General features: G+C 49.9%; 1 protein-coding gene across 2 annotated transcripts in view; it reads left to right on the top strand.

Annotated features, from left to right (window-relative positions):
• Positions 1-27,594, top strand: part of SEC14L5 (SEC14 like lipid binding 5) — a 792,673-nt gene that overhangs the window by 706,662 nt on the left and 58,417 nt on the right. For both annotated transcript variants that reach the window (XM_078664277.1, XM_078664278.1), the window contains exons 14-15: positions 5,139-5,384; positions 16,448-16,626. In XM_078664277.1, coding sequence (XP_078520403.1) covers positions 5,139-5,384; positions 16,448-16,626 — 425 coding nt within the window. The remainder of the gene's footprint in view (positions 1-5,138; positions 5,385-16,447; positions 16,627-27,594) is intronic.

Here is a 27,594-nt window from a genome sequence, read left to right as displayed (position 1 = left end):
CAACGAAGAGACCGTGGCAATTTCTTTTGAATTATCCAATAGATTTATTGAAATTGACAGCACCAATAATGAAATATTCTTGTCAGTAGCGGTCTGTTGTGCGAATAGTTCCAAGGCAGCAGAACGCGCTGAAATCTAGATGGCACGAAGGTGATGTCTAGTAAGTTGCCGCCCAGCAAATAACGGCGTGGGGCGCCGCGGGGGTGAGTGAGTCCAGTAGGCACCACAGCTATTCTTACCGGCATTGCAGAATTACTGCTGGGGACAATGCCTGTGCTGTAGCAGGGTCACAGCAGAAACAAAAAGGATTCTGTTGAAGATGTTGTTGGTTTTCAATTTGAAAACAGTTCTGGTGTCAACTGCTATGCTAATGTAGTGGTTAATGTTTTGTTTTCTCTAGAAAATGTAAAAGAGGGGGAGGCAGTCCAAAGTTCCGTTAAAAGGGCAAAGGAAAGGATCGGTGGTTTGAACTATCAGTCAAAAAGGGGAGGGGGTGCAATAATTTTTCCTACCGGGTCACACTGTGCTTTCACCGGAAGTGAGGTCTGCAGGATTCTAGTAATTCAAAGTGAGGCTGGCGCCAGCATGGGAGCGCCGACGTCCCGCGGATACAGTTTCGTCACTCCACGGGCGATCATGGCAGTCATTCCCCATCGGGGGTCGGAGACTCCCGCGGCTCCTCTAGAATCTTCAAGGTCGTGGAGGACTACGGTGGTGGAGTCAACCAGTGACCGGGCCATTTCTATATGCTGGGCCCGCTCTTGCCAGGTCGACCGCCATTTTGAGAGTTCGGCAGCTACCGGCGATCGCGGGGTCACATGAGCGGACGGGCTCCACCCTGCCGGGCGAGACGTTGCAGCATGGCCACAGTGGAAGAACCCTTTTCCGGGCGCCTGGAGCGCTGAGGGTGCAGCTGGGAAGCCTCCACCTGGGGAGGCGGGAGAGGCCTGTTCGCACCGTCTCTCCCTCCCAGTGCACCCCACGGCGTCTCGCTTGAGATTTGTTATGGCCGGACCAGGCGATGAGGACGAGGGGGGGGGGGGGTCGGAGGCATGTGCAAGACATCCCCCCCCAGTGTTGTCGCAGCCATTATTCAAGAAAGAAGAAGTGTCCCGTCCGTCTTCGGGCCGGGCTTCCGGTAGATGTCGGCCGGACGCCCCTGGCTCTGGCCCCATGAACGGGTTTCTTGGTTTATCGGCTGCAGCCGGATCCCGTCGGCCTCGGCCCCCCGACCGTTGGTGGCCGGACCGGAAGAGCATGTGGCGGGACTACCTGCAACTCTCAAGGGCCACCGCGGCCGGACTGGGAGAGAGAGGGGAGGGTCGAGGAGACATTCCCCCCCCCCTGCAACTGTTCAGCGTTGTAAAGGCAATCCCCTGGCCGGGTCCCGCTGGCCTCGGCCTCTCCTCCGGCTACACCCTACGTTAGGATCTACTGGCCGAGGCGTGGCAGCAGGACCTGCCTTATATGGGCTGCTCCCGGCTGGGCGTAGCCGGAACCCTGCCCCACCTTGGAAGTTTCCAGAGTGGGGGCGGATGTTCTACTGACTTGCATTTTCCCTAGTCTATCGATTTTTTGGGCGTGGCAGGCGGTGGGACAGCGAGGGGTGATTTGGTTTCTCTTACTGTTTTTCTGGTCTCTCACCACTGGCATATTTTAACGTTTTCTTGTTTCTAGGACATTAATAGGTTTTATCATTACGTTATGTTATCGTTTCTTTGTTCGTTGTTTAATAAAAGTTCATGTTCATCAGTGGCCTACTGATTTTCGTTTTCCTATTCTTTTCTTTCCAGGTTGTTTCATGCTAAAGTTTCTGTTAACAGGATACAGTGATCACTTCGTTATTATTGCATATGTCCTTTTCACTAGGGGTGCTCTCTGGTCGGGCCAGATGACGTATCTCTAGTAAATGGTCCGGGTGAAACAGGTGCATCAATCAGTGGGGAGTAGATAGGCATGACAGATTACAACGGGGGAGAAAGGTCCGCATTACGTACCCTTTCACTACTTGCAAAGATTTTCCTACGTTTATTTGCAAACAGGGAATACCTCCAAAAAGAACTAATTCCCAAACAGTCAATGTTCGGACAATCAATCAATCAATGAGGAATGAAATAGGTACGACGTGTTAAAGGCTTGCGTTACCTACCCTTCACTATCTGCAAAGGGAGAGAGAATATTCCTATTCTTCCTCGTTTGCAGGCAGAGAAGATCCTTAAGAGAATTAACTTCGAACAATTCAATGCTCGATTCAAACAATCAACAAGGGGTACTGTGAACACAAATGAACGCCGCTTATGTACATACGCATTGCTATTTTCAACAGGTTGTTCCTAATGTTTCTATTTTAGCGAGGTCAAAAAGAGATCCCATTAGTGGCCTACTGATTTTGCTCGATTCCTTTTGTTTTTTTACACGATTTTTCGCTATCTGCAAAGACTAAACAGAGTATTGTGACTCTGTGCTTGTTTGTAAATAGAGAATGAACCAAAGAGAACAATCAATCAAATGGAGAGAGAAGCAGGCACGACGGATTACAAAGGGGGCAAAGGGCTGCGTTAACTACCCTTCACTATCTGCAAAGAGAGAGTACTCCTAATAGAAATGAGGGGTGGGGGGCAGCATTCAAAGCAGATCAGTGTGCATAAACACGAAAATGTTTTTACTTACCACATACTTGACATTCGACAGCTTATGATATTTGCTATTAAAAAAACATTGAAATTCGCTGAAAAAACCATAGGTTATAGACCATATATAGTTAGGAATTAGCATTTACAAAACCTTGAAAATTCACTGAAAAAACCATAGGTTATACACCATATATAGTTAGGAATTAGCATTTAAAAAACCTTATTTTACTCACACAAAACCATTGAAATTCCATATATAGTTAGTTGCACTAACTATATATCGCGCACCCGCAATCCACTGCTGATCATGTCACATATTACATCATTCATGACATGGTCAGTGACATCACTGATGACATCACTGATGACATCTCAAATGACATCACTGATAAGATCACTGATGACATCTCATTTGACATCAATGACCACATCACTGATGATATCATTCATGTGACAATACAATGCATCTCCTCACGTTTTAATATAACCTCTGTTTCACCCAGTGTTAAATACAGAGTATAATTTTTGAAACCATTGACACACCAATACTAGTTACTACATACGTACTCACTGATTCCTACGTCTACACACACATTCACTCATTCACCCATACAATCATTCATACATACAATCACTCATCTTTACAACACTATCATATGCACTCATACACCTATACAGACACTTACACTCTGCCACTCATCCATGGAGTTACTCACACACCTAGTCAGTCCTGTAAAGAATCAATCACACTTCCATTTTCTTGTCTATACAGTTAAACATAGAGCACCTTACATTTTCAAACATATACTAACACATACTTACTTTCTTATACAATCATTGATACAAGTACACATTGATCTGCACAGAGTCACACACCTCCCAGCCAGCCACACACACACTCAGTCTCCTATACAAATACTTGGACAATCAATCAATAACCCATATAGTTAATCATATAGCTACTGATCAACACATGCAGCAGTTTACAGAACAACAGACATAATGATGCACAAATTAAGACAGTTTAGTCACTAACCCATGCACTCAGTGAGACACATTTAATCACTCACTCATACATTCAGTCATGCACCTACTAAATCCTTCGTCCAGACACTTATACATCTACTCATTCTTCAATATGTAAAACATATTTAAACTTTACAGAAACACACAGTCACTGGATGATGTCATCAGTGATCTCATCAGTGATGTCATTTGAGATGTCATCAGTGATGTCATCAGTGATGTCACTGACCATGTCATGAATGATGTAATATGTGACATGATCAGCAGTGGATTGCGGGTGCGCGATATATAGTTAGTGCAACTAACTATATATGGAATTTCAATGGTTTTGTGTGAGTAAAATAAGGTTTTTTAAATGCTAATTCCTAACTATATATGGTGTATAACCTATGGTTTTTTCAGTGAATATATATATATATATATATATATATATATATATATATATATATATATATATATATATATATATATATATATATATATATATATATATAGTCAGAAGCAAATATTACATTTAAGGACAAGGGTAATGAGGGTACTTATCTTGTGAGCAGCAGCAACAAAGAATGAAGGTGGATGTGTGCTCATGGACTATATACTATATTAGAATGTTGTTTGAAGTTCTATATTCTCTTCAATAGTTGCTGCTGAGCTGTGGCAATAAAGGAGATTTGCATAATGTTAGCCTTCGTGTCATGCCATAAAATCATAAATGAGACTCAATGTGCGGGGGCATTACTGCTGTCTCCGCTTTTTGAACACTACACAACAGCTCCAGAGATGACATGGACGCCTTTATCTGTGGGTTCATGCCCATTCCTAATGCATGTTCACAGGTAAACAGGCACAATGCTGCAACTCACGGCCTACCAGCACAGACACTAAATGACTGTCTAGAGAGGGTGACACAAATATGAATCACATTGACAACCACGCCTGTGGCAGAAGGGGCCTGCCTCTTTCTTAGATGATATGCTTAGTGGAGTTAGAACTTGTAATGAATGTTAGGGTACACGTTTGATTACACTACATATGTTTCCTGTGGTGAGGACATTGAAGACAGACCTGTGGCACATTCTTAATTGTTATTTGCGGGTAATACAGGGAGGGCAGTTCTCCTATGCGCACTCTGTGATACTGTTTCAAACTCCTGGAAGTTGTTTGAAACATGAAGACAGATCTTTTGTTATAAAACTTGCACAGGCCCCTTTTCATGTTCTGCATGAGAATATGTGGTTAAGAGTTACAGTGTAGCCACATGTATGTTTTGTAAGGAAAATGACCGATCCAAGACGTGTTACTCTCTGTGAAATTTGGGGGTGAGAACAAACACTTGAACACTATAGGTTGGTGGAATGTGAAGTCTATTTAAAGAATGAAGAGTTGGAAAAGATGATAACACTCGTGCCCATGGATTTGTTATATACTTATTGGAAGAGTCCGGCATTTCTGATCTTGTTTTATTTCTTTTTTTTTAAGGTTGTCATTCAGATCCTGGAGTGTAAATCTGTGATCACGTGGGATTTTGACATCCTCCAAGGGGACCTACACTTTAGCATCTTCCACTCTAAGCAGACACCAGAGACTCCACATTCGAACACGGGTCAGACACCAATTTCAAACCATGCAACCAATATGCAAGTCATACACAAGAACTGGATTCTTGGTGTGGATTACAGTCAAGTAGAGTCTCCGTTGGTCTGTAGAGAAGGGGAGAGTATACAGGTTTGTCATTTAACAAATTCGGTCATTAACCTTTCTTAAGTGGAACCATGCCAAAGCCTAAACTTCTCTCAGGCAGTCATTACTTAACACCTGAAGCATCCTCAAATAGAACCAAGCTAACATATTACTTACTAAATCCTACAACCCACTCTGCTCCACTTAAAGTCTTCCCTCTAGCATCAAAGTCGATCCAGTGACACACAAAGTCAGCACAACTTCGGAATCACCTTGAAGGAGGAGCATCTCAAAGTCTGAAATCTTGTTAAGTAAGAGCAGCCCATCCTCTGAAACTGCCTACAAAACAATCAATCAATCAATCAATCAGGGGTTTATAAAGCCTGCTACTCACCCTTGAGGGTCTCAAGGCACTGGGGGAGGGGTGGAGGGGGAGCAGCTCCGGATCAGTTGGAGAGCCAGGTCTTGAGGTCCTTCCTGAACGTATGCAGGGTCGGGGAGCATCTGATGTTCACCGGGAGCTCGTTCCAGGTTTTGGCTGTGATGTAGGAGAAGGATCTCCCACCTGTTCTGTTTCTGTGGATGCGGGGGGACCTCTGCCAGGGCGAGGTCGGCGGCACGGAGGTTCCTCTTGGGTACATGAAAGTATATTCTCTTGTTGAGGTATTTGGGTCCGATGTTGTTGAAGGGTTTGTAGGCATGGGTGAGGAGTTTGAAGGTGACCCTCTTCTCGACGGGGAGCCAGTGGAGGTCTTGTAGGTGATGGGTCATTTGTTTGTGACGCGGTGTCCCGAGGATGAGTCTGAGTGCGGCGTTCTGGATGGTTTGGAGTTTGTGTAGAAGGGTTCTGTTGATTCCGGCATATAGGGTGCTGCCGTAGTCCAGTCTGCTGGTTTTGAGCGCGTGGGTGGCGCTCCTTCTACAGTCGGGGGGATCCATTTGAAGGTCTTGCGGTGGATTCCCAAGCAGTTGCAACTGGTGGAAGCGACAGCATTGATCTGGCAGTTCATGGAGAGGGAGGAGTCGAGGATGATGCTGAGGTTTTGTGCGTGGTATATAGGGGTGGGTGGATTCCCGAGGACCACCAGGTGTGGTCCCAGGCAGAGGTGCAGGGTCCAAGGATGAGGACTTCGGTCTTCTCTGAGATGAGCTTCAAACAGCTGTCTTTCATTCAGGCTGCCACGTTCTTCATTCTTTCCTGGAAACGGAGTCTGGTGTCTTTGGGATTCTTCATGGCTGAGAGGATGAGCTGGGTGTCATTGGCATAGAATACAATGCTGAGCCCCGGCTGTCCGACGATGGTGGCGGGGGGGCCATGCAGATGTTGAAGAGCATGGGGCTGAGCAATGATTCTTGGGGTACTCCGCAGTTGATATCAGTGGGTTGAGAGAAGAAAGGAGGGAGTCTGATCCTATGGGTTTGGCCGGAGAGAAAGGATTGGATCCAGTTGAGGGTGGCTCCTTGTATCCCAGCGTCATGAAGTCTGGCTGTGAGCGTGCGATGTCAAACAGTGTCGAAGGCTGCGGAGAGGTCTAGAAGGATGAGGGCCGCAGTGTGTCCCTGGTTGAGTAGCATGCAGATATCGTCAGTGGCAGCGAGGAGGGCAGTCTTGGTGCTGTGGTTGCTGCGGAATCCAGACTGGGAGGCGTCCAGGATGGAGTTGTTTTCGATGAAGGGGGTCAGTTGGGTGTTTACGAGTCTCTCGGTGACTTTGGCCGAGAAGGGGAGGGGAGAGATGGGCCGGTAGTTTTTCAAGTCTGTTGGGTCAGCCATTGGTTTCTTGAGGAGGGACTTAACCTCTGCCCGCTTCCAGTCATCTGGGAAGATGCCGGATATGAAGGAGGGGTTGATGGTCCGTCCAAGTTCGGGCGAGATGGCGGCGGCGGCCCTGTGGAATATGTACAGTGGGCAGGGGTCCGATGGGGCTCCTGAGTGGCTTTTCTTCATGGTCGCAGTGATGTGTTCGACAGTGGCGGGATTCCAGGTCATGATGGTTGGCTTATCGGCAGCGTAGTGGGGGTGGTGTCCGGCATCTGTTCGCTGAAGTTGTCATAGAGGATCTTGATCTTCAGGTGGAAGTAGGAGCTTGTCACAGAGTTCCTGGGAAGGTGTGACGTCCGTGGCTTTACTGGGGGGTTTTGCAAGCTGCTGTATGACGATGAACAGTTCATTGCCGTTGATCATGTTGGTCTGGATTTTGTCTCTTATGAAGGTCCGTTTGGTGTCTCTTATGCGCTGGTGGTATTCCTTCAGGGCGCTCCTGAGGTTGTTCTGTGCTTTCGTGGTGTTCTGGTTCACCAGGTTTTCTCTAGGCATCTGCAGGAGCGTCTGGATTCTTGTAGTTGACCTTCAGAGGGAGTTGTTTGGCGGGGTGGTGGAAGGGTGCAAGCTTGTCCAGTGGTGAAATTCTATAGCTGTGGAGTTGGCGTTGGTCGTGGCACTGGGGGGGTCTTGGAGGATGGTGGTGTTGAGGTGTTCCTCTGTGACCTTGCTCCAGTTCCTTCGTGCTGGGCGCGGGGGGCTTGGGTACAGTGGTGGTGTTGAAGGTGAAGTGGACGTAGTGGACGTAGTGGACGTAGTGGTTGTCCGTCCAGAGGGGCTGATTGGTGTGGCTGAAGCGGATGCTTGTCTCTCCCGTGAAGATTGGGTCGAGGGTGTGTCCAGCTTTGTGAGTGGGCCTGTTGGCCAGCTGCTTCAGTCCTAGGTTGGCGAGGTTGTTGAGGAGAGTGGTGGAGTCGGGGTCGTCACCATTGTCGAGGTGGAAATTCAGGTCCCCGAGTAGTATGTAGTCCGTGGAGGGGATGGCGTGGGGTGCGGCGAGCTCAGCAATGGTGGTTGCGGACTGGGTGCCAGTTCCTGGCGGTGTGTAGATGAGGGTGCCACGTAGCTTGGTCCTGCCGTCTTGTCTGGATCTGGAAGTGGAGGTGTTCTGTGTTGGAGTGGGAGTCACTTGTGCTGGATGTGGAGAGTCGGGGGGGACTTGTGTGCGATGGCGAGTCCTCTTCCTGGGCGGTGGGGGCGAACCTTTCTGTGGATCTTGTAGCCATCTGGGATGGCTGTGGCGATGTAGGGCCAGAGGTGGCTTTGGTCCAGGTTTCCGTGAAGAAGCCGACGTTGGGCGAGAGGGTGTCGATCAGGTTCCAGATCACTACGGCATGTCGGTGCAGGGAGCGGGCGTTGAAGAGGATGCATGTCAGGGTTTCGGCGGTGCAGACATCAGACGGGCCTTCGGCGGTTGTGGTGGTTTTGTCGATGGTGAAGGATCTGCGGCAGAGCCTGCACAAGAATTGTCCATGGCTGGTGTTGGGCGAGGATCTTTTACAGTCGGTGTGTCTTCCAGGGTTGAGTGTGTGCAGTGCATGGAGTTGTATCGGCCTGGTCATGGACGTGCAGGGTTCATGGCGCTGGCCTGGCCGCGGTCGGGAAGCGGGCGGTCGCAGACGGGCTTGCCTTAGGCATGCCTTCAAAAACAACAATTGATGGACAGAATGTAGAACAATGTCATACATTCACCCCAGTACAGAGATCTGGGCCTAAATCCATGTCTGACCTGGGGTGGTGTGGAGTGCAAAAAAACGATGGATTTAGGCCCAAATCTCTGTACTGGGGTGAATGTATGACAATGTTCTGCATTCTGTCCATCATCTGTTGTTTTTGGGCTTGGCAGTTCGGGCTGGACTGTTCCCATGAGGCACAGGGTCAAGGCTGATTTGCATATGGCCATGTCTGACCTGGGGTGGTGTGGAGTGCAAAAAAACGATGGATTTAGGCCCAGATCTCTGTACTGGGGTGAATGTATGACAATGTTCTGCATTCTGTCCATCACCTGTTGTTTTTGCCTTAGGCACGCCTTCGGCACTTCAGCGTCACACGTCCGCTGTGTGACCACGCAGCAGGCTTCATTATGTAGGGGAGGGACGTGCAGCTGGGAGGCGGGAGCGGGGTGGCCAGGGGGAGGGGTCACGGGGCAATGCCACGGTGGGAAGAGCAAAGAGAAACGAAGGGAAAACCAACAACACCCAACAAAACAATACAATACGGCACAATAAGAAATAACCAAAAAAAACAAAAGAAACCACAGAGCAACAATATGGGATGAGCAAACAAGCATTTACAATGCAATGGCCTCGTCTTTGTTAAAGTTAGAGCTATTGGCATTGCTCATGACATTATTTTTGTTTTTAAAACATATAAATAAATGGCATTGTCATTTACAATGCCAATAGCTTAATCTCTCGTGAATGCGAGACCTATTGCATTTGCACCCACACACAGAGGCACACGCACCCACCCACACACACAGAGCCACACCACAGAGTCACACACACAGAGCCACACACACAGAGCCACACACACAGAGCCACAGCCATACACAGCCACACACACAGCCACACACACACACACACAGAGAACCCAACACACACTGAGGCCAACACACACAGACACCAACACACACACACAGACACCAACACACACACAGCCCAACACACACACACACAGAGCCTAGCACACACACACACAGAGCCCAATACACACACACAGAGCCCAACACACACACAGAGCCCAACACACACAGAGAGCCACACACACACACAGAGAGCCACACACACAGAGAGACACACATACACATAGAGAGCCACACACACACACACACAGAGCCACACACACACACAGAGCACACACACACACAGAGCCCAACACACACAGAGCCACACAAACACACACACACAGAGCCCAACACACCCAGAGCTCAACACACACAGAGCCCAACACAGAGAGCCCAACACACACAGAGAGCCCAACACACACACAGAGCCCAACACACACATAGCCACACACACTGAGCCCAACACACACACACAGAGCCCAACACACACACACACACAGAGCCCAACACACACACAGAGCCACACCCACACACCCACCCACCCACACACACACACAGCCACACCCACACACACACACACACCCACACACACACACACAGAACCACACACACAGACACAGAGCCACACACACACACACACAGAGCCCCACACACACACAGAGCCACACACACACTGAGCCACACACACACACAGCCACACACAGAGCCACACACACACAGAGCCACACACACACACCCAGAGCCACACACAGAGCCACACACACACACAGAGCCACACATACAGAGACACACACACACAGAGCCACACACACACACACACACAGCCACACACACAGAGCCACACACACACACACACAGAGCCACACACACACACACACAGAGCCACACACACACACAGAGCCACACACACACACAGAGCCACAGAGACACACAAACACCCTCACCCCGGGGAGTCTCCTTATTTACAAATGGGTTATTCGAGGCCCCCACCAACTCCCAGAGCTCACCTGTTGCTTCCCTCAGTCTAGGTCAGCCACACGCCCATCTCTGCCCAGTAACGCCCCAGGGAACAGAGGCAAGAAAAAACGATCACAAGCAGGGAACAGAAGCAAGAAAAAAACCATCACAAGCAGGAAACAGAGGCAAGAAAAAACTATCACAAGCAGAGAACAGAGGCAAGAAAAAACTATCACAAGCAAGGAAGAGAGGCAAGAAAAAACGATCACAAGCAGGAAACAGAGGCAAGAAAAACCGATCACAAGCAGAGAACAGAGGCAAGAAAAACCGATCACAAGCAAGGAACAGAGGCAAGATAAGGATCTTCGGTTAAGAGGAGCTATATAGAGCGTATCGTGGAGAGAAAGATTCGGAAGTATGAGGCACGGGGGTCCCAGGAGGGTGCAGCAGGTTCTGTGTGCCTGCAGCCCAGCGTAGTGTCAACAAATGCACAGCCAGCACGTGAGCTCCAGGGACATGCAGGTACGAGTCCAGTGCCAACCAGAGGGCCATGTGCCCCTACCATCCATGCCAGGGCCACAGGCTCTTATGACCCTCTCCCCTCTACAGCAGGCAGAGGGGCCCCCGCCCGAGGCACACCCCTGCTCCTCTCTGCAGTTAGAGAGGTGACCCCCCCAAAAAAAGAACCCCTCCCCCCAGAGACCACCTGCTGCAAACATCCCCACTCCCACCCCAGCATGTCAGAGGGTCACAAGGCTCAGCCTGCACCACCCACAGCATCTCAAGCCCCCCCTTCCAACGCAGGGGACATAGTACCTGAGCCCCCCTCCTCCCGGGGCAGGGGGAAGCCAGCCCCCTCCCCGCCCCTCCAGGCTCACCTTGGTGCTCCCCCAAGGAGAGGGGGCCCCTCGCCTCCCCCACCCGGGTAGACCCTCTTCCACTCTAAAGAGTGACCCACGGGAAGTGGGGGGGGACTCACCTTGCACCAGCTGCTTCATCTCATTGTACTGGGCCCACATGAAGTTCTTGCCCTCCTGGGACGGGAAGGAGGCCGGGGCCGCCAAGGAGAAGCTTCAGCCACCGTCGTGGGGTGCTGCGGGGTGGCGGGCAGGGGGGAGGCGGGGGCGATGGCCATGCTCGCTTCGCACGAGGAGCCCTCGCTGCCACTGGCCGTGGCGTAGGAGTCTGCGGCGGCCCCGCAAGCGCGACCATTCCTCAGGGCAAACCGCCAGAGCACGAGCGCCCCACCAGCCATGGCCGCTGTGGATTGGACAGAGGGCGCGAGGCACTAGCGAGTGGAGGGCGTGCGTGGATTGCGCGAACGCTGCTACCACACGCACACCGTGCAAATTCGCCTCACCCTGCCTCGTGCACACCACTGCGGACGATGGATATGACTCTAACTGTGAGCGCCTCCCGCCTGGACAGATCCTTCACCCAACCCTCGGGAGCTAACCACGCCCTCTTTCTTTCAAACAACCCGCCCATCACAGAGCTCGAGCCAACCCTCTTGTCTGGCCTGCCTTAGTAACACGAGGTGTGCGAGACCAAGGCTTGGAGCCCGGACTCCGTCGTGCCGTCCCTAAAGCAATGGAAAAGTAAGAAGGGCAGCTCAAATAGCTGGATTGGGTAATCTCCTTTGACAGGCAAGCGGGAAAATGAGCATACCGATGAGACACGCTTTTGTCAGAGGTGTTTGTTTTCATTGGTTTGCAGCGCCTGCAGTGTAGACCACACCCCCTTGTTTACGCTGGTACGTGTGTGTGCTGGGACCAGACATTGGGATAGGAGACAAGCGCACTAAGCCCGTCCTTTTCGGACTGGGGGGCATGTTTTTTGTTGAGTGACTGAAGACGTCATGGAGAGAAAGGACAGCAAAAATCACGCCCCTCAATCCGAAACGGACGGAGCTTAAAGTGACAGAAAAAGCTCTTCTCCAATCGCTGGCCGCCGTTTAGGAAGCCAGCCAATGGAGAAGAGCTGGCTCGTTTACCTCCGTACTAGAAGACATAAAATCTCGCCAGCGAGACTGCGCAAGCGCAGCCTACGCTAGCCGAGACCTAAAAACCAGACTCAGAATACCAAAATCAGGCACAGGGTAGTCTTGAACCCTGCAATGGGTGGGGCTTCAGTGGCAGCGCAGAGCACAGCGGAGCTGCACGGGAGAGTGCGAGCCTAGGACAGAGATCTCACTCGCGCTCCCCCGCAGCGGCCATTATGTAGGGGAGGGGGAAGGACATGCAGCTGGGAGACAGGAGTGGGATGGTCAGGGGGAGGGGTCACGGGGCAATGCAGGGCCAGGAAGAGAAAAGAGAAACGAAGGGAAAACTAACAACACCCAACAATACAATACAATAGGGCACAATAAGAAATAACAAAAGAAACCACAGACCAACAATAAGGGATGAGCAAAAAACCCAGTCAGAATACCAAAATCAGGCGCAGGGCAGTCTCGAACCCTGCAACGGGTGGGGCTTCAGTGGCAGTGCAGAGCACAGCGGAGCTGTAGGGGGGAGTGCGAGCCTAGGACCAAGGTCGGAGGTCTCACCCACGCTCCCCCGCAGTGGCTGCCATTGTGTAGGGGAGGGGGGAGGGGGGAGGGACGTACAGCTGGGAAGCGGGAGCGGGGCGGTCAGGGGGAAGGGTCACGGGGCAATGTGGCGGCGGGAAGAGCGAAGGGAAAACCAACAACACCCAACAATACAACAAGACACATTAAGAAATAACAAAAAAAACAAAAGAAACCACAGAGCAACAATATGGGATGAGCAAAAAACAGACTCAAAATACCAAAATCAGGTGCAGGTCAGTCTCGAACCCTTAAGGGTCTAGAAATTAATTTACGTTCATCCATATGCCCACCCACACGACTGGGTGAAATAAAGAGCTATCTAAAACGAACCCCAGTCTGCAAGACTACCTTGGAACAACAGGTCTGAAGCCGAGGCCAGCCACCCTTTAACCTCTTAACACTTCTGTAAGAAGCATTTACTGAAAATGTATAGCCTCCTCAAGAAGTTGCAACCCATACTCTGAAATCCGAAGAATCAAGGGTATTACAGCTTTAGATTCACCCTTCAGCAGTACCAACGCTGCCTTTAAAACTTTGTCAATCAAAGCTACCCAATCATTTGAAACTTCCACAAGCAAAATAAGACAACATAAAGATGCAAGGCTTCTTAAAACACGCCATCTCAACTTCAGAGCCCTCCTCAAGCAGCACACTGCAGCTTTGGAACTCTCTTCGAGCTGTAACAATATCATCTCAAAGCCCTCCGCAAACAGGCTCACCCCAACCGCTAAACCTCCTCAAGATGATGATGATTGCATTTTATAATACTCCAGCGAGTGTCCCGGGGCGACGTCAACTAAAAACACATCCTACGGGACTTACACTTGTCTGAATAGCCATGTCTTAAGTTTATTCTTGAATAACACCAGGTCCCTCATTGCACAAAGTTTCACAGGGAGCCTGTTACAGGCTGCCAACCCTAGAAACATCGGGGAACTTCCACCTGTTCTTGTACATCATATCTTGGGCATTGCAGCCTAAAAATTATTTGCAGACCTTACTTGTGTTGTGGGATTGTAAAAACCAAACCTGGTTCTGAGATGCGTTGGGCCGACTTGATGTAAGGCATCATGTACAAGTAACAGAGTCCTAAATTTGACTCTTTCCCTAATGGGCAACTAGTGAAATGCCAGCAGATGTGGTCAGATATGTGTTCTCGTAAGCACATTTACCAAATGTTGTGTTGCGGCCTTGTCGATTATCTGTAGTCTGTTCATCAAATATTCTGGTAGACCAAGGTACAGGGCATTGCCATAATCAATCCTAGATGAGATCAGTGCCTGGATGACCATTTTCTTGGATGAAAAGAACACTAGACGCAAAAATGTCTTAAGCGTCTTCAAAATCCTGAAACAGGTTCCTACTAACCGCTTTACGTGAGGTCAAATTTAATGCCAGATTTTTCACCACATCATTTTGGGATCCCGGTGTGGCTGCATCATCTGGCCGAAAAGTTTGCCAAAGACCCATTGGAGTGTTTCCAAAGAATAGAATTTCAGTTTTCTCTTCATTACATTTAAGTTCAGCGGATGCTAGCTACTGGAAAACTGCCATCAGGCAGATACCCCCTAACTCAGTACCTCTGTCCCAGGTAAAGAGCAGTTGCATATCATCTGCATGGGAGATCACCTTGGCTTCCACTTTTTGAGCAGGTTGTGCCAGAGGGGTAAGATATATATTGAAGAGAGTGGGGCTCAGAGCAGACCCCTGAGGAACTCCCACCAGCATGTCCTGAGGGGTGGCGGAGTAGGGGGGTATCCAAACTTGCTGGCTCCTCTTAGCTAGAAAAGACAATAGCCAATCAGATGCTTGTCCTGTTACTCCAGGAGCCTGGAGAAGATCCAGCAGTATCGAATGGGGGACCTATTGAGTGCTGCCGATAGGGTGGAATAGTTTTTGAGGTTGGGGAAAGCATTTTTGACTAGCCTATCCTATGAACTTGCTTCAGTCATTAAACAGTCAACCTTTTAGCCCTCCCCAACATGAAACATCAAAACATTTAAAACTTCCAGAGGCAGGAGCAACCAAACCACTGAGCCCTCAAGCAGGACCAACAAAATATCTAAACATTATCAGCCCCTCTTAAATTAGAACAACCCACTTACTGAATCCAGAAGTAGCATAACCACATAGGCATCCTGAAGCAGAAATAGCCTAACCTTTAAACTCCTTAAATACTATAGCTTCTGACCACTTCAACCTCCAAATCCTAAAGTACGATCAGGCCAACCTCTGAAATTGTTAAATGGATTCCAATCTCAACCTCCAAATGCTCTCAGGCAGGACATGTTTTAAATGCTGTGAGGGGTTAGGGTGTGGAGAAATGGGGAGGGAGAGGGAGAGAGAGATAATATGTGTTTGTGTGTGCAGGAATGTCCGTGGTTATGTCGGCTGTCTGTTTGCCTAATGTGTAGCCTTTCAAAAATGGCAGTGTCCCTCCACACTAAGTCACACTTACACTGTAAATAGCAACACGTGGTTAATAAATGGCTAACCATCATGCTGTGGTAGAAGCTCTGCATGGAAAATTACACTCTGAGTATGGTGACCTATCACTAGATGGCTGGCCTAATAGTGTGAGACAGAAGAAAGCCTGGGCTGCCTTAGTACTGGCTGACGCCTGCGCACTCTTACTAGAACTCTCGCTGCCATGTATACTACAAACACACCTAGTGTAGTAGGGGCACCTCATTATGAATGACAATTCACATCAATGCAAGTGGTATTGTAACTGATATTGAGATCTCACTGACTACAACCCCATGACATCACAGAATTGCCTTTTGGTCCTCCATGTACCTTCAGCATAATCCTATTTTTACGGACAAGAAGACAGGTAAAGTGCTAGACCTGAAAAGTATAGAAATCAATGAGGATGTTTAGAGCTCTTTCACATTTCTATTCCTGCTTCTCCCTTCAGAGCTTCTGAAACCAAGGCTAGCAACAAAAAAACTGTGGTAGCATTTGCTGCCGAAGGCAAGTGCTATTTTCTATCCTTGTAGATTGCCTCACACAAGGAAGCCAAGTATGACCTCTCCTACTCTCTCCCCTAGCTCCTCCACTGCTGCTAAATTCCCAGTGGAGATGGATTGTTGGCTGTGTCGAAGGATGGATGAATGGGTAGAGAGACTGTAGAAAGGATAAATAAACTAATGGTTGTGTTCTGAATAGTTAATTTTCATTCTCTCCTAGGGCTCTCATGTAACCCGCTGGCCGGGTTTCTACATCTTGCAGTGGAAAATGTGCAGCACATCCTCCTGCACAGGCAACAACATTGTTGGTGTTGACGATGTCTTGGCATCTCTGCATGGATCCTGCCACAGGTGCAAGTTGATGTACTACTATGAGGTCTTAACCTCTAAAGACTTCAGGTAGGTAACCCCAATCAAGCTGACTCTGTATAGCTAGCTCAATTAGGCTATTTGTCTGCAATACTTAAGTTCCTCTACTGTTCAAATGATAAATCCCAAGGTCATATGGCTGGTTCCAACATTAAATAAGCCTGTTTTACCTTGATATGGTCTAATAACAATAGATTTGGTTTAACTTGTGTTAGAATTGGGGGTCTCTGGTTGGCACAGGTATGCACTTGTGACAAACAGGGACCCTCTCCTCTAGTCAGGGCAAGGGAACTACCCCTTAAGAATAACCCCTGCTTACCCTCTAGGTAGCGTGGCGCGAGCAGTCAAGGCTAATCCCAGGAGCACTAAGTTAGTTAAGCATTTGAGATCATACACAGTAAAAGCACTGATCCCCCCACAAACAGACACCAGGCGGTAATTCTATGAAAATACGTAGACTTTATGTAAAAAATAGTTAACTTTTAGGCAGGTATATCACAAGACCATAAATAACGTTGTAGGTAGTACACAATACTATCAGGAATCAAGAGTTCTTTGTAACTAGGCTTAATGTCAGTTCAGTGCGACTCGTACCTTTGGGCGACTCCTCGGGGGTTAAACAATGAATACAAACGAGTCTGCCAACGATGCGGACCCTTTGGTCCGGAGAGTGCACCTTCTGGTGCGATGTGCACAGTACCTTTCTTTTTGTAGCGTTGCTACACTGAATGCGGATGCAGGGGCGTCGTCCAAGGAGCGATTCTGGCAGCTCCTCTCGTCGCGGTGCAGGTCCGGCTTGTGCAGGCGTCTCGGTCCGAGACGTACGAGCGGGAGGACCTTGAGGAGTAGAGCGGATGATCCTAGGCGGAGCGCCTGCAAGCGGCGCACTGTTCGCGGCGTACCTTCCGAGTACGGGGAGAGACTCGAGACATACTGTCACTGTACGCGATACCGTTCGAGTAGCACTGGTAGAGCGGGTGCTTTGTGGGAGATGTGCGATGCAGGGCGGTGGGTACACTCCAAGCGTACGTGTCGCACTCAGTCCTGCGAGGCGGCAGAACTCCGCCGGCGGCTGGGACACAGCGGTTCTGCGCGGGTCAAAGGGGGGAGAAGGGGCAACGCTGTGCGGTGCGGTCTGGCTTTGGACGGTGCGCACTTCGGCTCGAGCTTGAGTGGAAACGCACGGTGCAGGCAGTCCGGCACGGACTTGGCAGCGTTTAAGGATTTGTGGCGGCCCAGGAGTTGGGGGTCCAGCGGTGGATTGGCGAAGCAGGCTCTATCAGTTCAGGGAAGGCAACAGAAGAGCCCAATGGTCCTGGGGCTCAGGTCTGGGGGCCAGCTCACTTCCAGGCCCTTGGAGATTAGCTTTGAAGCACAAGTTTTTGTAGGAGTAAAATAAAAGCAAAGTCTTTTAAAAGAGTTCCTTCCTCTCCTTTGGTAGCAAGGTTCCCACTGCAGGCCAGTCCCCCAGGATAGGGACAGTCTCTCTCCTTCAGCTTCCTTGGTTCCTTCTCCGCAGGCAGAGGGGTCGTCTTGGTTCACAAGCAGGATCTGATTTGTTAGGAGCAGGGCTCCTACATTTATAGTCAGTTTCTTTTGTCTTTTCAGGCCAGGGGGGCCTTTGCATAGTCCATTTCAGTCCCTGAGCACTTTGTTTTGCTGTTCCTGGCTTCTTCTTTTAGTGTGAGGGGCAGGGACAGCAGACGCTCCGCAGGAGGTGGAGCCAGCATTGTGATGACAAGTACAGTCAGGAGCACTTTGTTGACAGTCTTCCCTCTTCCTGGACCAGGTGTCGGGCAGAGTCATCAGTCGCTCCCCAGGGGGCGGAGCCAGCATTGTGGTGGCAGAGCACAGCCCTATTCAGAGTCAAGGGGCACTCCCACCACCCACCTTGGTGTAATCCCTCCATTTACCACCTGTCATCCCCAGCCCTGTCACTCACACAACCCAGACAGCAGATACACATCCTGGCAGAGGCGGGCTGAAATGGTTAGGCAAGCAAATGCTAACTTTCTAAAAGTAGCATTTGCAAACACACGATATTAAAATAAACTTTAATGAAAGAAATATTTTATTATTCTGAGTTCAGGCATACTAAACTTGACTTTCTACCATGTTCCCTGAGCCTGCTGGGATTATAGAGTGTAATAATTCCAGCAGCCCATTCTGGCCTATGAGAACAGGTAGCCTTACAATAGTGAAAAACGAAAATGGCTGCAATTCACTATTAGCAAAAACCACAGTTGATGGACAGAATGTAGAACAATGTCTTACATTCACCCCAGTACAAGGATCTGGGCCTAAATCCATCGTTTTTTTGCACTCCACACCACCCTAGGTCAGACAATGGCTATATGCAAATCAGCCTTGACCCTGTGCCTCATGGGAACAGTCCAGCCCGAACTACCAAGCCATGTCTTTCCTAGACCGGAATCAAGCATCCAAGGACCGGTTTCTGGCTATCAGCCTTCTTCAGCCTGGATAGCTTGACTCCAGTGATGTGGAGAGCTTGGGACTCACGTCTGAGCATACCCAGCCCACTCGGGGTGAAAATTGCAAAAACCACAGTTGATGGACACAATGTAGAACAATGTCTTACATTCACCCCAGTACAAAGATCTGGGCCTAAATCCATAGTTTTTTTGCACTCCACACCACCCTAGGTCAGACAATGGCTATATGCAAATCATCCTTGACCCTGTGCCTCATGGGAACAGTCCAGCCCGAACTACCAAGCCATGTCTTTCCTAGATCGGAATCAAGCATCCAAGGACCGGTTTCTGGCTATCAGCCTTCTTCAGCCTGGATAGCTTGACTCCAGTGATGTGGAGAGCCTGGGACTCACGTCTAAGCATACCCAGCCCACTCGGGGTGAAAATTGCAAAAACCACAGTTGATGGACACAATGTAGAACAATGCCTTACATTCACCCCAGTACAAAGATCTGGGCCTAAATCCAGCGTTATTTTGCACTCCACACCACCCTAGGTCAGACAATGGCTATATGCAAATCAGCCTTGACCCTGTGCCTCATGGGAACAGTCCAGCCCGAACTACCAAGCCATGTCTTTCCTAGACCGGAATCAAGCATCCAAGGACCGGTTTCTGGCTATCAGCCTTCTTCAGCCTGGATAGCTTGACTCCAGTGATGTTGAGAGCCTGGGTCTCACGTCTGAGCATACCCAGCCCACTTGGGGTGAAAATTGCAATAACCACAGTTGATGGTTAGAATGTAGAACAATGTCTTACATTTACCCCCAAGTACAAAGATCTGGGCCTAAATCCATCGTTTTTTTGCACTCCACACCACCCTAGGTCAGACAATGGCTATATGCAAATCATCCTTGACCCTGTGCCTCATGGGAACAGTCCAGCCCGAACTACCAAGCCATGTCTTTCCTAGACCGGAATCAAGCATCCAAGGACCGGTTTCTGGCTATCAGCCTTCTTCAGCCTGGATAGCTTGACTCCAGTGATGTGGAGAGCCTGGGACTCACGTCTGAGCATACCCAGCCCACTCGGGGTGAAAATTGCAAAAACCACAGTTGATGGACAGAATGTAGAACAATGTCTTACATTCACCCCAGTACAAAGATCTGGGCCTAAATCCATTGTTTTTTTGCACTCCACACCACCCTAGGTCAGACAATGGCTATATGCAAATCAGCCTTGACCCTGTGCCTCATGGGAACAGTCCAGCCCGAACTACCAAGCCATGTCTTTCCTAGACCGGAATCAAGCATCCAAGGACCGGTTTCTGGCTATCAGCCTTCTTCAGCCTGGATACCTCGACTCCAGTGATGTGGAGAGCCTGGGACTCACGTTTGAGCATACCCAGCCCACTCGGGGTGAAAATTGCAAAAAACACAGTTGATGGACAGAATGTAGAACAATGTCTTCCATTCACCCCAGTACAAAGATCTGGGCCTAAATCCATCGTTTTTTTGCACTCCACACAACCCTAGGTCAGACAATGGCTATATACAAATCAGCCTTAACCCTGTGCCTCATGGGAACAGTCCAGCCCGAACTACCAAGCCATGTCTTTCCTAGACCGGAATCAAGCATCCAAGGACCGGTTTCTGGCTATCAGCCTTCTTCAGCCTGGATAGCTTGACTCCAGTGATGTGGAGAGACTGGGACTCACGTTTGAGCATACCCAGCCCACTCGGGGTGAAAATTGCAAAAAACACAGTTGATGGACAGAATGTAGAACAATGTCTTCCATTCACCCCAGTACAAAGATCTGGGCCTAAATCCATAGTTTTTTTGCACTCCACACAACCCTAGGTCAGACAATGGCTATATACAAATCAGCCTTAACCCTGTGCCTCATGGGAACAGTCCAGCCCGAACTACCAAGCCATGTCTTTCCTAGACCGGAATCAAGCATCCAAGGACCGGTTTCTGACTATCATCCTTCTTCAGCCTGGCTTTCTTGAATCCAGTGGCAAAGTGAGCAATAAGCATATAGCCACTGTCTGACCTAGGGTGGTATGGAGTGCAATGAAATGATGGATTTAGGCCCAGATCTTTGTACTGGGGTGAATGTAAGACATTGTTCTACATTCTGTCCATCAACTGTGGTTTTTGCAATTTTCACCCCGAGTGGGCTGGGTATGCTCAGACGTGAGTCCCAGGCTCTCCACATCACTGGAGTCAAGCTATCCAAGCTGAAGAAGGCTGATAGCCAGAAACCGGTCCTTGGATGCTTGATTCCGGTCTAGGAAAGACATGGCTTGGTAGTTCGGGCTGGACTGTTCCCATGAGGCACAGGGTCAAGGCTGATTTGTATATAGCCATGTCTGAACTGGGGTGGCAGAGTGGGCTAAAGAATAGTGATGGATTAAACCCAGATCTTTTGACTGGGTGTGAGTGTTTGATTGATTCAGATGCTCCGTCCATCACCACCCCCTTTTGTACCGCTTTTGGCCGCCATAAGTGTGGCAGGGTATGCTCAGACGTGAGTCCCTTGCTCACTTTGCCACTGGATTCAAGCAAGCCGGGCCAAAGACGGCTGGAATGCCAGAAACCGGTCCTCGGGAGCTTGTTTCCGGTCCAGGGAACACATGGCTTGGCAGTTCGGGTTGGACTGTTCCCATGAGGCACAGGGTCAGACTGATTTGCATATAGCCATGTCTGAACTGGGGTGGCAGAGTGGGCTAAAGAATGGTGATGGATTAAACCCAGATCTTTTGACTGGGTGTGGGTGTTTGATTGATTCAGATGCTCCGTCCATCACCACCCCCTTTTGTACCGCTTTTGGCCGCCATAAGTGTGGCAGGGTATGCACAGACGTGAGTCCCTTGCTCACTTTGCCACTGGATTCAAGCAAGCCGGGCTGAAGACGGCTGGAATGCCAGAAACCGGTCCTCGGAAGCTTGTTTCCGGTCCAGGGAAGACATGGCTTGGCAGTTCGGGCTGGACTGTTCCCATGAGGCACAGGTTCAGACTGATTTGCATATAGCCATGTCTGAACTGGGGTGGCAGAGTGGGCTAAAGAATGGTGATAGATTAAACCCAGATCTTTTGACTGGGTGTGAGTGTTTGATTGATTCAGATGCTCTGTCCATCACCACCCCCTTTTGTACCGCTTTTGGCCGCCATAAGTGTGGCAGGGTATGCTCAGACGTGAGTCTCTTGCTCACTTTGCCACTGGATTCAAGCAAGCCGGACTGAAGACGGCTGGAATGCCAGAAACCGGTCCTTGGAAGCTTGTTTCCGGTCCAGGGAAGACATGGCTTGGCAGTTCGGGCTGGACTGTTCCCATGAGGCACAGGGTCAGACTGATTTGCATACAGCCATGTCTGAACTGGGGTGGCAGAGTGGGCTAAAGAATGGTGATGGATTAAACCCAGATCTTTTGACTGGGAGTGAGTGTTTGATTGATTCAGATGCTCCGTCCATCACCACCCCCTTTTGTACCGCTTTTGGCCACCATAAGTGTGGCAGGGTATGCTCAGACGTGAGTCCCTTGCTCACTTTGCCACTGGATTCAAGCAAGCCGGACTGAAGACGGCTGGAATGCCAGAAACCGGTCCTCGGAAGCTTGTTTCCGGTCCAGGGAAGACATGGCTTGGCAGTTTGGGCTGGACTGTTCCCATGAGGCACAGGGTCAGACTGATTTGCATACAGCCATGTCTGAACTGGGGTGGCAGAGTGGGCTAAAGAATGGTGATGGATTAAACCCAGATCTTTTGACTGGGTGTGAGTGTTTGATTGATTCAGATGCTCCCTCCATCACCACCCCCTTTTGTACCGCTTTTGGCTGCCATAAGTGTGGCAGGGTATGCTCAGACGTGAGTCCCTTGCTCACTTTGCCACTGGATTCAAGCAAGCCGGGCTGAAGACGGCTGGAATGCCAGAAACCGGTCCTCGGAAGCTTGTTTCCGGTCCAGGGAAGACATGGCTTGGCAGTTCGGGCTGGACTGTTCCCATGAGGCACAGGTTCAGACTGATTTGCATATAGCCATGTCTGAACTGGGGTGGCAGAGTGGGCTGAAGAATGGTGATAGATTAAACCCAGATCTTTTGACTGGGTGTGAGTGTTTGATTGATTCAGATGCTCTGTCCATCACCACCCCCTTTTGTACCGCTTTTGGCCGCCATAAGTGTGGCAGGGTATGCTCAGACGTGAGTCCCTTGCTCACTTTGCCACTGGATTCAAGCAAGCCGGACTGAAGACGGCTGGAATGCCAGAAACCGGTCCTCGGAAGCTTGTTTCCGGTCCAGGGAAGACATGGCTTGGCAGTTCGGGCTGGACTGTTCCCATGAGGCACAGGGTCAGACTGATTTGCATACAGCCATGTCTGAACTGGGGTGGCAGAGTGGGCTAAAGAATGGTGATGGATTAAACCCAGATCTTTTGACTGGGTGTGAGTGTTTGATTGATTCAGATGCTCCGTCCATCACCACCCCCTTTTGTACCGCTTTTGGCCGCCATAAGTGTGGCAGGGTATGCTCAGACGTGAGTCCCTTGCTCACTTTGCCACTGGATTCAAGCAAGCCGGACTGAAGACGGCTGGAATGCCAGAAACCGGTCCTCGGAAGCTTGTTTCCGGTCCAGGGAAGACATGGCTTGGCAGTTCGGGCTGGACTGTTCCCATGAGGCACAGGGTCAGACTGATTTGCATACAGCCATGTCTGAACTGGGGTGGCAGAGTGGGCTAAAGAATGGTGATGGATTAAACCCAGATCTTTTGACTGGGTGTGAGTGTTTGATTGATTCAGATGCTCCGTCCATCACCACCCCCTTTTGTACCGCTTTTGGCCACCATAAGTGTGGCAGGGTATGCTCAGACGTGAGTCCCTTGCTCACTTTGCCACTGGATTCAAGCAAGCCTGGCTGAAGACGGCTGGATTGCCAGAAACCGGTCCTCGGAAGCTTGTTTCCGGTCCAGGGAAGACATGGCTTGGCAGTTCGGGCTGGACTGTTCCCATGAGGCACAGGGTCAGACTGATTTGCATATAGCCATGTCTGAACTGGGGTGGCAGAGTGGGCTAAAGAATGGTGATGGATTAAACCCAGATCTTTTGACTGGGTGTGAGTGTTTGATTGATTCAGATGCTCTGTCCATCACCACCCCCTTTTGTACCGCTTTTGGCCGCCATAAGTGTGGCAGGGTATGCTCAGACGTGAGTCCCTTGCTCACTTTGCCACTGGATTCAAGCAAAGCCGGACTGAAGACGGCTGGAATGCCAGAAACCGGTCCTCGGAAGCTTGTTTCCGGTCCAGGGAAGACATGGCTTGGCAGTTCGGGCTGGACTGTTCCCATGAGGCACAGGGTCAGACTGATTTGCATACAGCCATGTCTGAACTGGGGTGGCAGAGTGGGCTAAAGAATGGTGATGGATTAAACCCAGATCTTTTGACTGGGTGTGAGTGTTTGATTGATTCAGATGCTCCGTCCATCACCACCCCCTTTTGTACCGTAATTCACTATTAGGACATGCCACACACATCAGGGCCTGTCCTACCTTATGCTTACAATGCACCCTGCCCTAGGGCCTACCATAGGGGTGACTCACATGACGTAAAGGGAAGGTTTAGAGGCTGGCAAGCGTGTGCACTTGCCCAGCCAGCATGACAGTACCAGACTGCACGCAGGTTCTGCAATGGCAGACCTTAGACACATTTTAAAGGGCTGCTTCTGTGGGTGGCACAACCAGCGCTGCAGGCCCACTAGCAGTATTTGTATTCACAAGCCCTGGCACTCCTGGTGCACTTTACTGGGGACTGACAGTAAATCAAATGAGCCAATCATGGAAATCAATTCACAGGTACACTTTACATTGGGAGCACTTGCACTGCGGCACGGACTGGCCGTGGCGCAGTGCCCTGAGCAGCTAACACCAGCAAAACATCTGAGGCACATCAGCAAAAAAGTGGAAGGGAGACTCACGCCAATGTGCCAGGTCTAACAACTTGGATAACTTTAACTTTTTTCATTTGGTCAAACTTTTTACCAGCTTGCAAAGAATCTAATGGTTTAGTCCAAAAAGGCCAGGACTCTTTAGGACAGAATGCCACAGCCTGCAATGCCGAGATAAGCAAGAAAGCTCTAGTCAGTTTCCTAAGTACTCTGGGGTTCTACTGTGTGTTGAGCAATTACCTTAAAATCACTGCTAGTAATCACTCAAGATTTATAATCAAAAGACATTTTGTCACTACCAAATATATGGTCTTCAGAGAGTAAGACAATCTGTTGGTAGAGCTCCTTTAAGCTTCTGGCCCTACTCCCACTCCAAGCACACAGAAGACCAAATCAGAGTGTATTGACCTACCTCTTGAGAGCCAATTTAGGAAAAAGGAGTACACAGGTTCTACTGCAGCAAATTCAACCACTATGCCAAGGAGTGCAGGACATTTGCTTTACTGAAAACCGTATGCATGGCAGGTTTGAGTCACCAATGTCCAATAACAGTGACACAATAGAAGTATTCATAAACTAACTTCTATGAAAAAGATGGAACCAAATGAGAATCAAGCTCAGAAGCAAGATCCTGACAATATTTATGGTAGTTCTATAGAGCTAAAGGTAGCCAAAAGGCAGTGGAGCACTGTATATGATCAAAGACAAGCATAAAGTCAACGAGGAAGCTGGGTTGTGTGTGGTTAATGCATTGTGGTGTAGTGTTCTTTAACCCCTTGGCCGCGGCGGTAATTCCGCCGCGGCGCTAGGGGGTGGGGGGGGCGCGCGGCGCCGCCATGCTCGTGATGGAACCACTCCGTCACGAGCCATTGTGGTGCTGTGCTTGTGACGGAATGGTTCAGTCACGGCCCCGCCTGCTCAATAGAACGCGCCGCGTAGGAGCGAAATTGATGCTGTGCAGGTGTGGCGGCCGGGCTGTGACGGAACCATTGCGTCACCAGCACAGCACCACCGTGGCTCGTGAAGGAATGGTTCCGTCATGAGCATGCAAAGGGTTAAAGAGGTGAGTGTTCAACTCTTTCCTCAATTGGAGCAGCGTTGGAATGGTTCTGAAGGATATGGGAATGTTGTCCCAGATCCTGGGTGCATAGATGGAAAAGGTCTGCTGTCTTATTTTTTCAGTTTTACACTTCTTAGTCTGCTGTCTGATAGTGTCCTGACTGCAAGTATGCTGAAATCCACTAGAGATCATGAGCTTCTCTGCAAGAGAAGCGGGAGTTCTGCTTGTGTTACCTTTGTAAATTATGCAGCGTGTTGGGTGCACCAGAGAGCTGTTAACCAAGATGGCTGCTTGATTTGCGAATTCCGGTGGCCTGAGCGAAAAAACACTGCACAACTCCGGGAATGCTGGGCAGGGGGCCGTGAAAATGTGGCGCGATGCCTGGTGCCTGTTGTGGCCAGCTTGGAGAGGAGATTAAGCCAAACAGACTGAGGCTGACCCAGCTGCGAGGGTGTGCTGTTCCTCAGGTTGGCCCGGATTGGGCTGCCAGGCCCGGAGCATGGGCCCATTGGTGATCCGGCATGGGGGAGGCACTGGCTCTGATGCGCTTATGCCCAGGAGGGTAGTAAGAGGCCACTGACCACGGATGTGGTAAGCAGATTTTGGCACTGCAGGGAGCGTGGCTGTGAGGTCGGGCCTGTTGGGGCCTCTTACCATGTTGGTGCAGCCAGCTGCTGTGCGGCCTCCCTGCCATCCAGTTTTGCAGTGGCCTGCCCAGGTTGCTGCATTTGCAGCAGGAGCCGGATCTTGGTGCCAAGGCCTATCAGGGGCTTCCACCACTGCTGCACAGCTGGCCATCACATCAAGAGGATATTCTGCTGTGGGCTGCCTGTGTGGAGACGCTGCTCCTCATTGAGAGCTGGGGTCTGTCAGGGCCTATACTGCTATTGCGCAGCCGGCTGCTCGCACAGCTGAGCCTCCTATGTGACTGTGGCTTGGCTTGGCAGAGACTGGGGCCTGGAAACGCAAAGGTACACCTGAACAGCAAGCCTCATACTATTTTGGTATCTGGGAGGGATATTTTTCACAATGCTCTGCACACAGATGGGGACCACCCTGCTGCATAAGGCTCGGCCCGCTGACGTGGACCCATTGCTGCCTGCAGCTCTGGGAAGCTGAAGTCTTGGAGCCACATGACTACCCCAGTGGCGTAAACTTTGCCCATTGATGGGCCACAGGCCCCACTTCCGCGGGTCGCCAACAAGGCTTCTGAAGATTTGCATCTGGGGATCAGAGACCAGGTAAACCTTTCTGTCTTGGGTGAGGCTCTAGTTTTCAATATTTTTTTTTAATATTTCTTTTTATTAAGACAAGGCATCAAAAATAAAGACATAACATGGAGGAGACGCTCTCCCATATTGCACATCTTCTCGTCAGGAGAAAGAAGGGGTGGGGGAAACAGGGAAGATGGTACGCAGTTATAAACAATCACAGAGAGGCAGGACCATCAATGGGAGAATCAACAGGTGGCACACAAATTTCTCCTGAGGTACTGGGTTTTTAAGAACCGGCACAGAACCGGTAACCCAGCGGTGCCAGGGAATCAACACCCAGAGACCTCGGGTT

Source organism: Lissotriton helveticus, chromosome 10 (assembly GCF_964261635.1).
Source record: "Lissotriton helveticus chromosome 10, aLisHel1.1, whole genome shotgun sequence".
Taxonomy (NCBI): Eukaryota; Metazoa; Chordata; class Amphibia; order Caudata; family Salamandridae; genus Lissotriton; species Lissotriton helveticus.
This window is presented reverse-complemented; position numbering and strand designations above follow the sequence as displayed.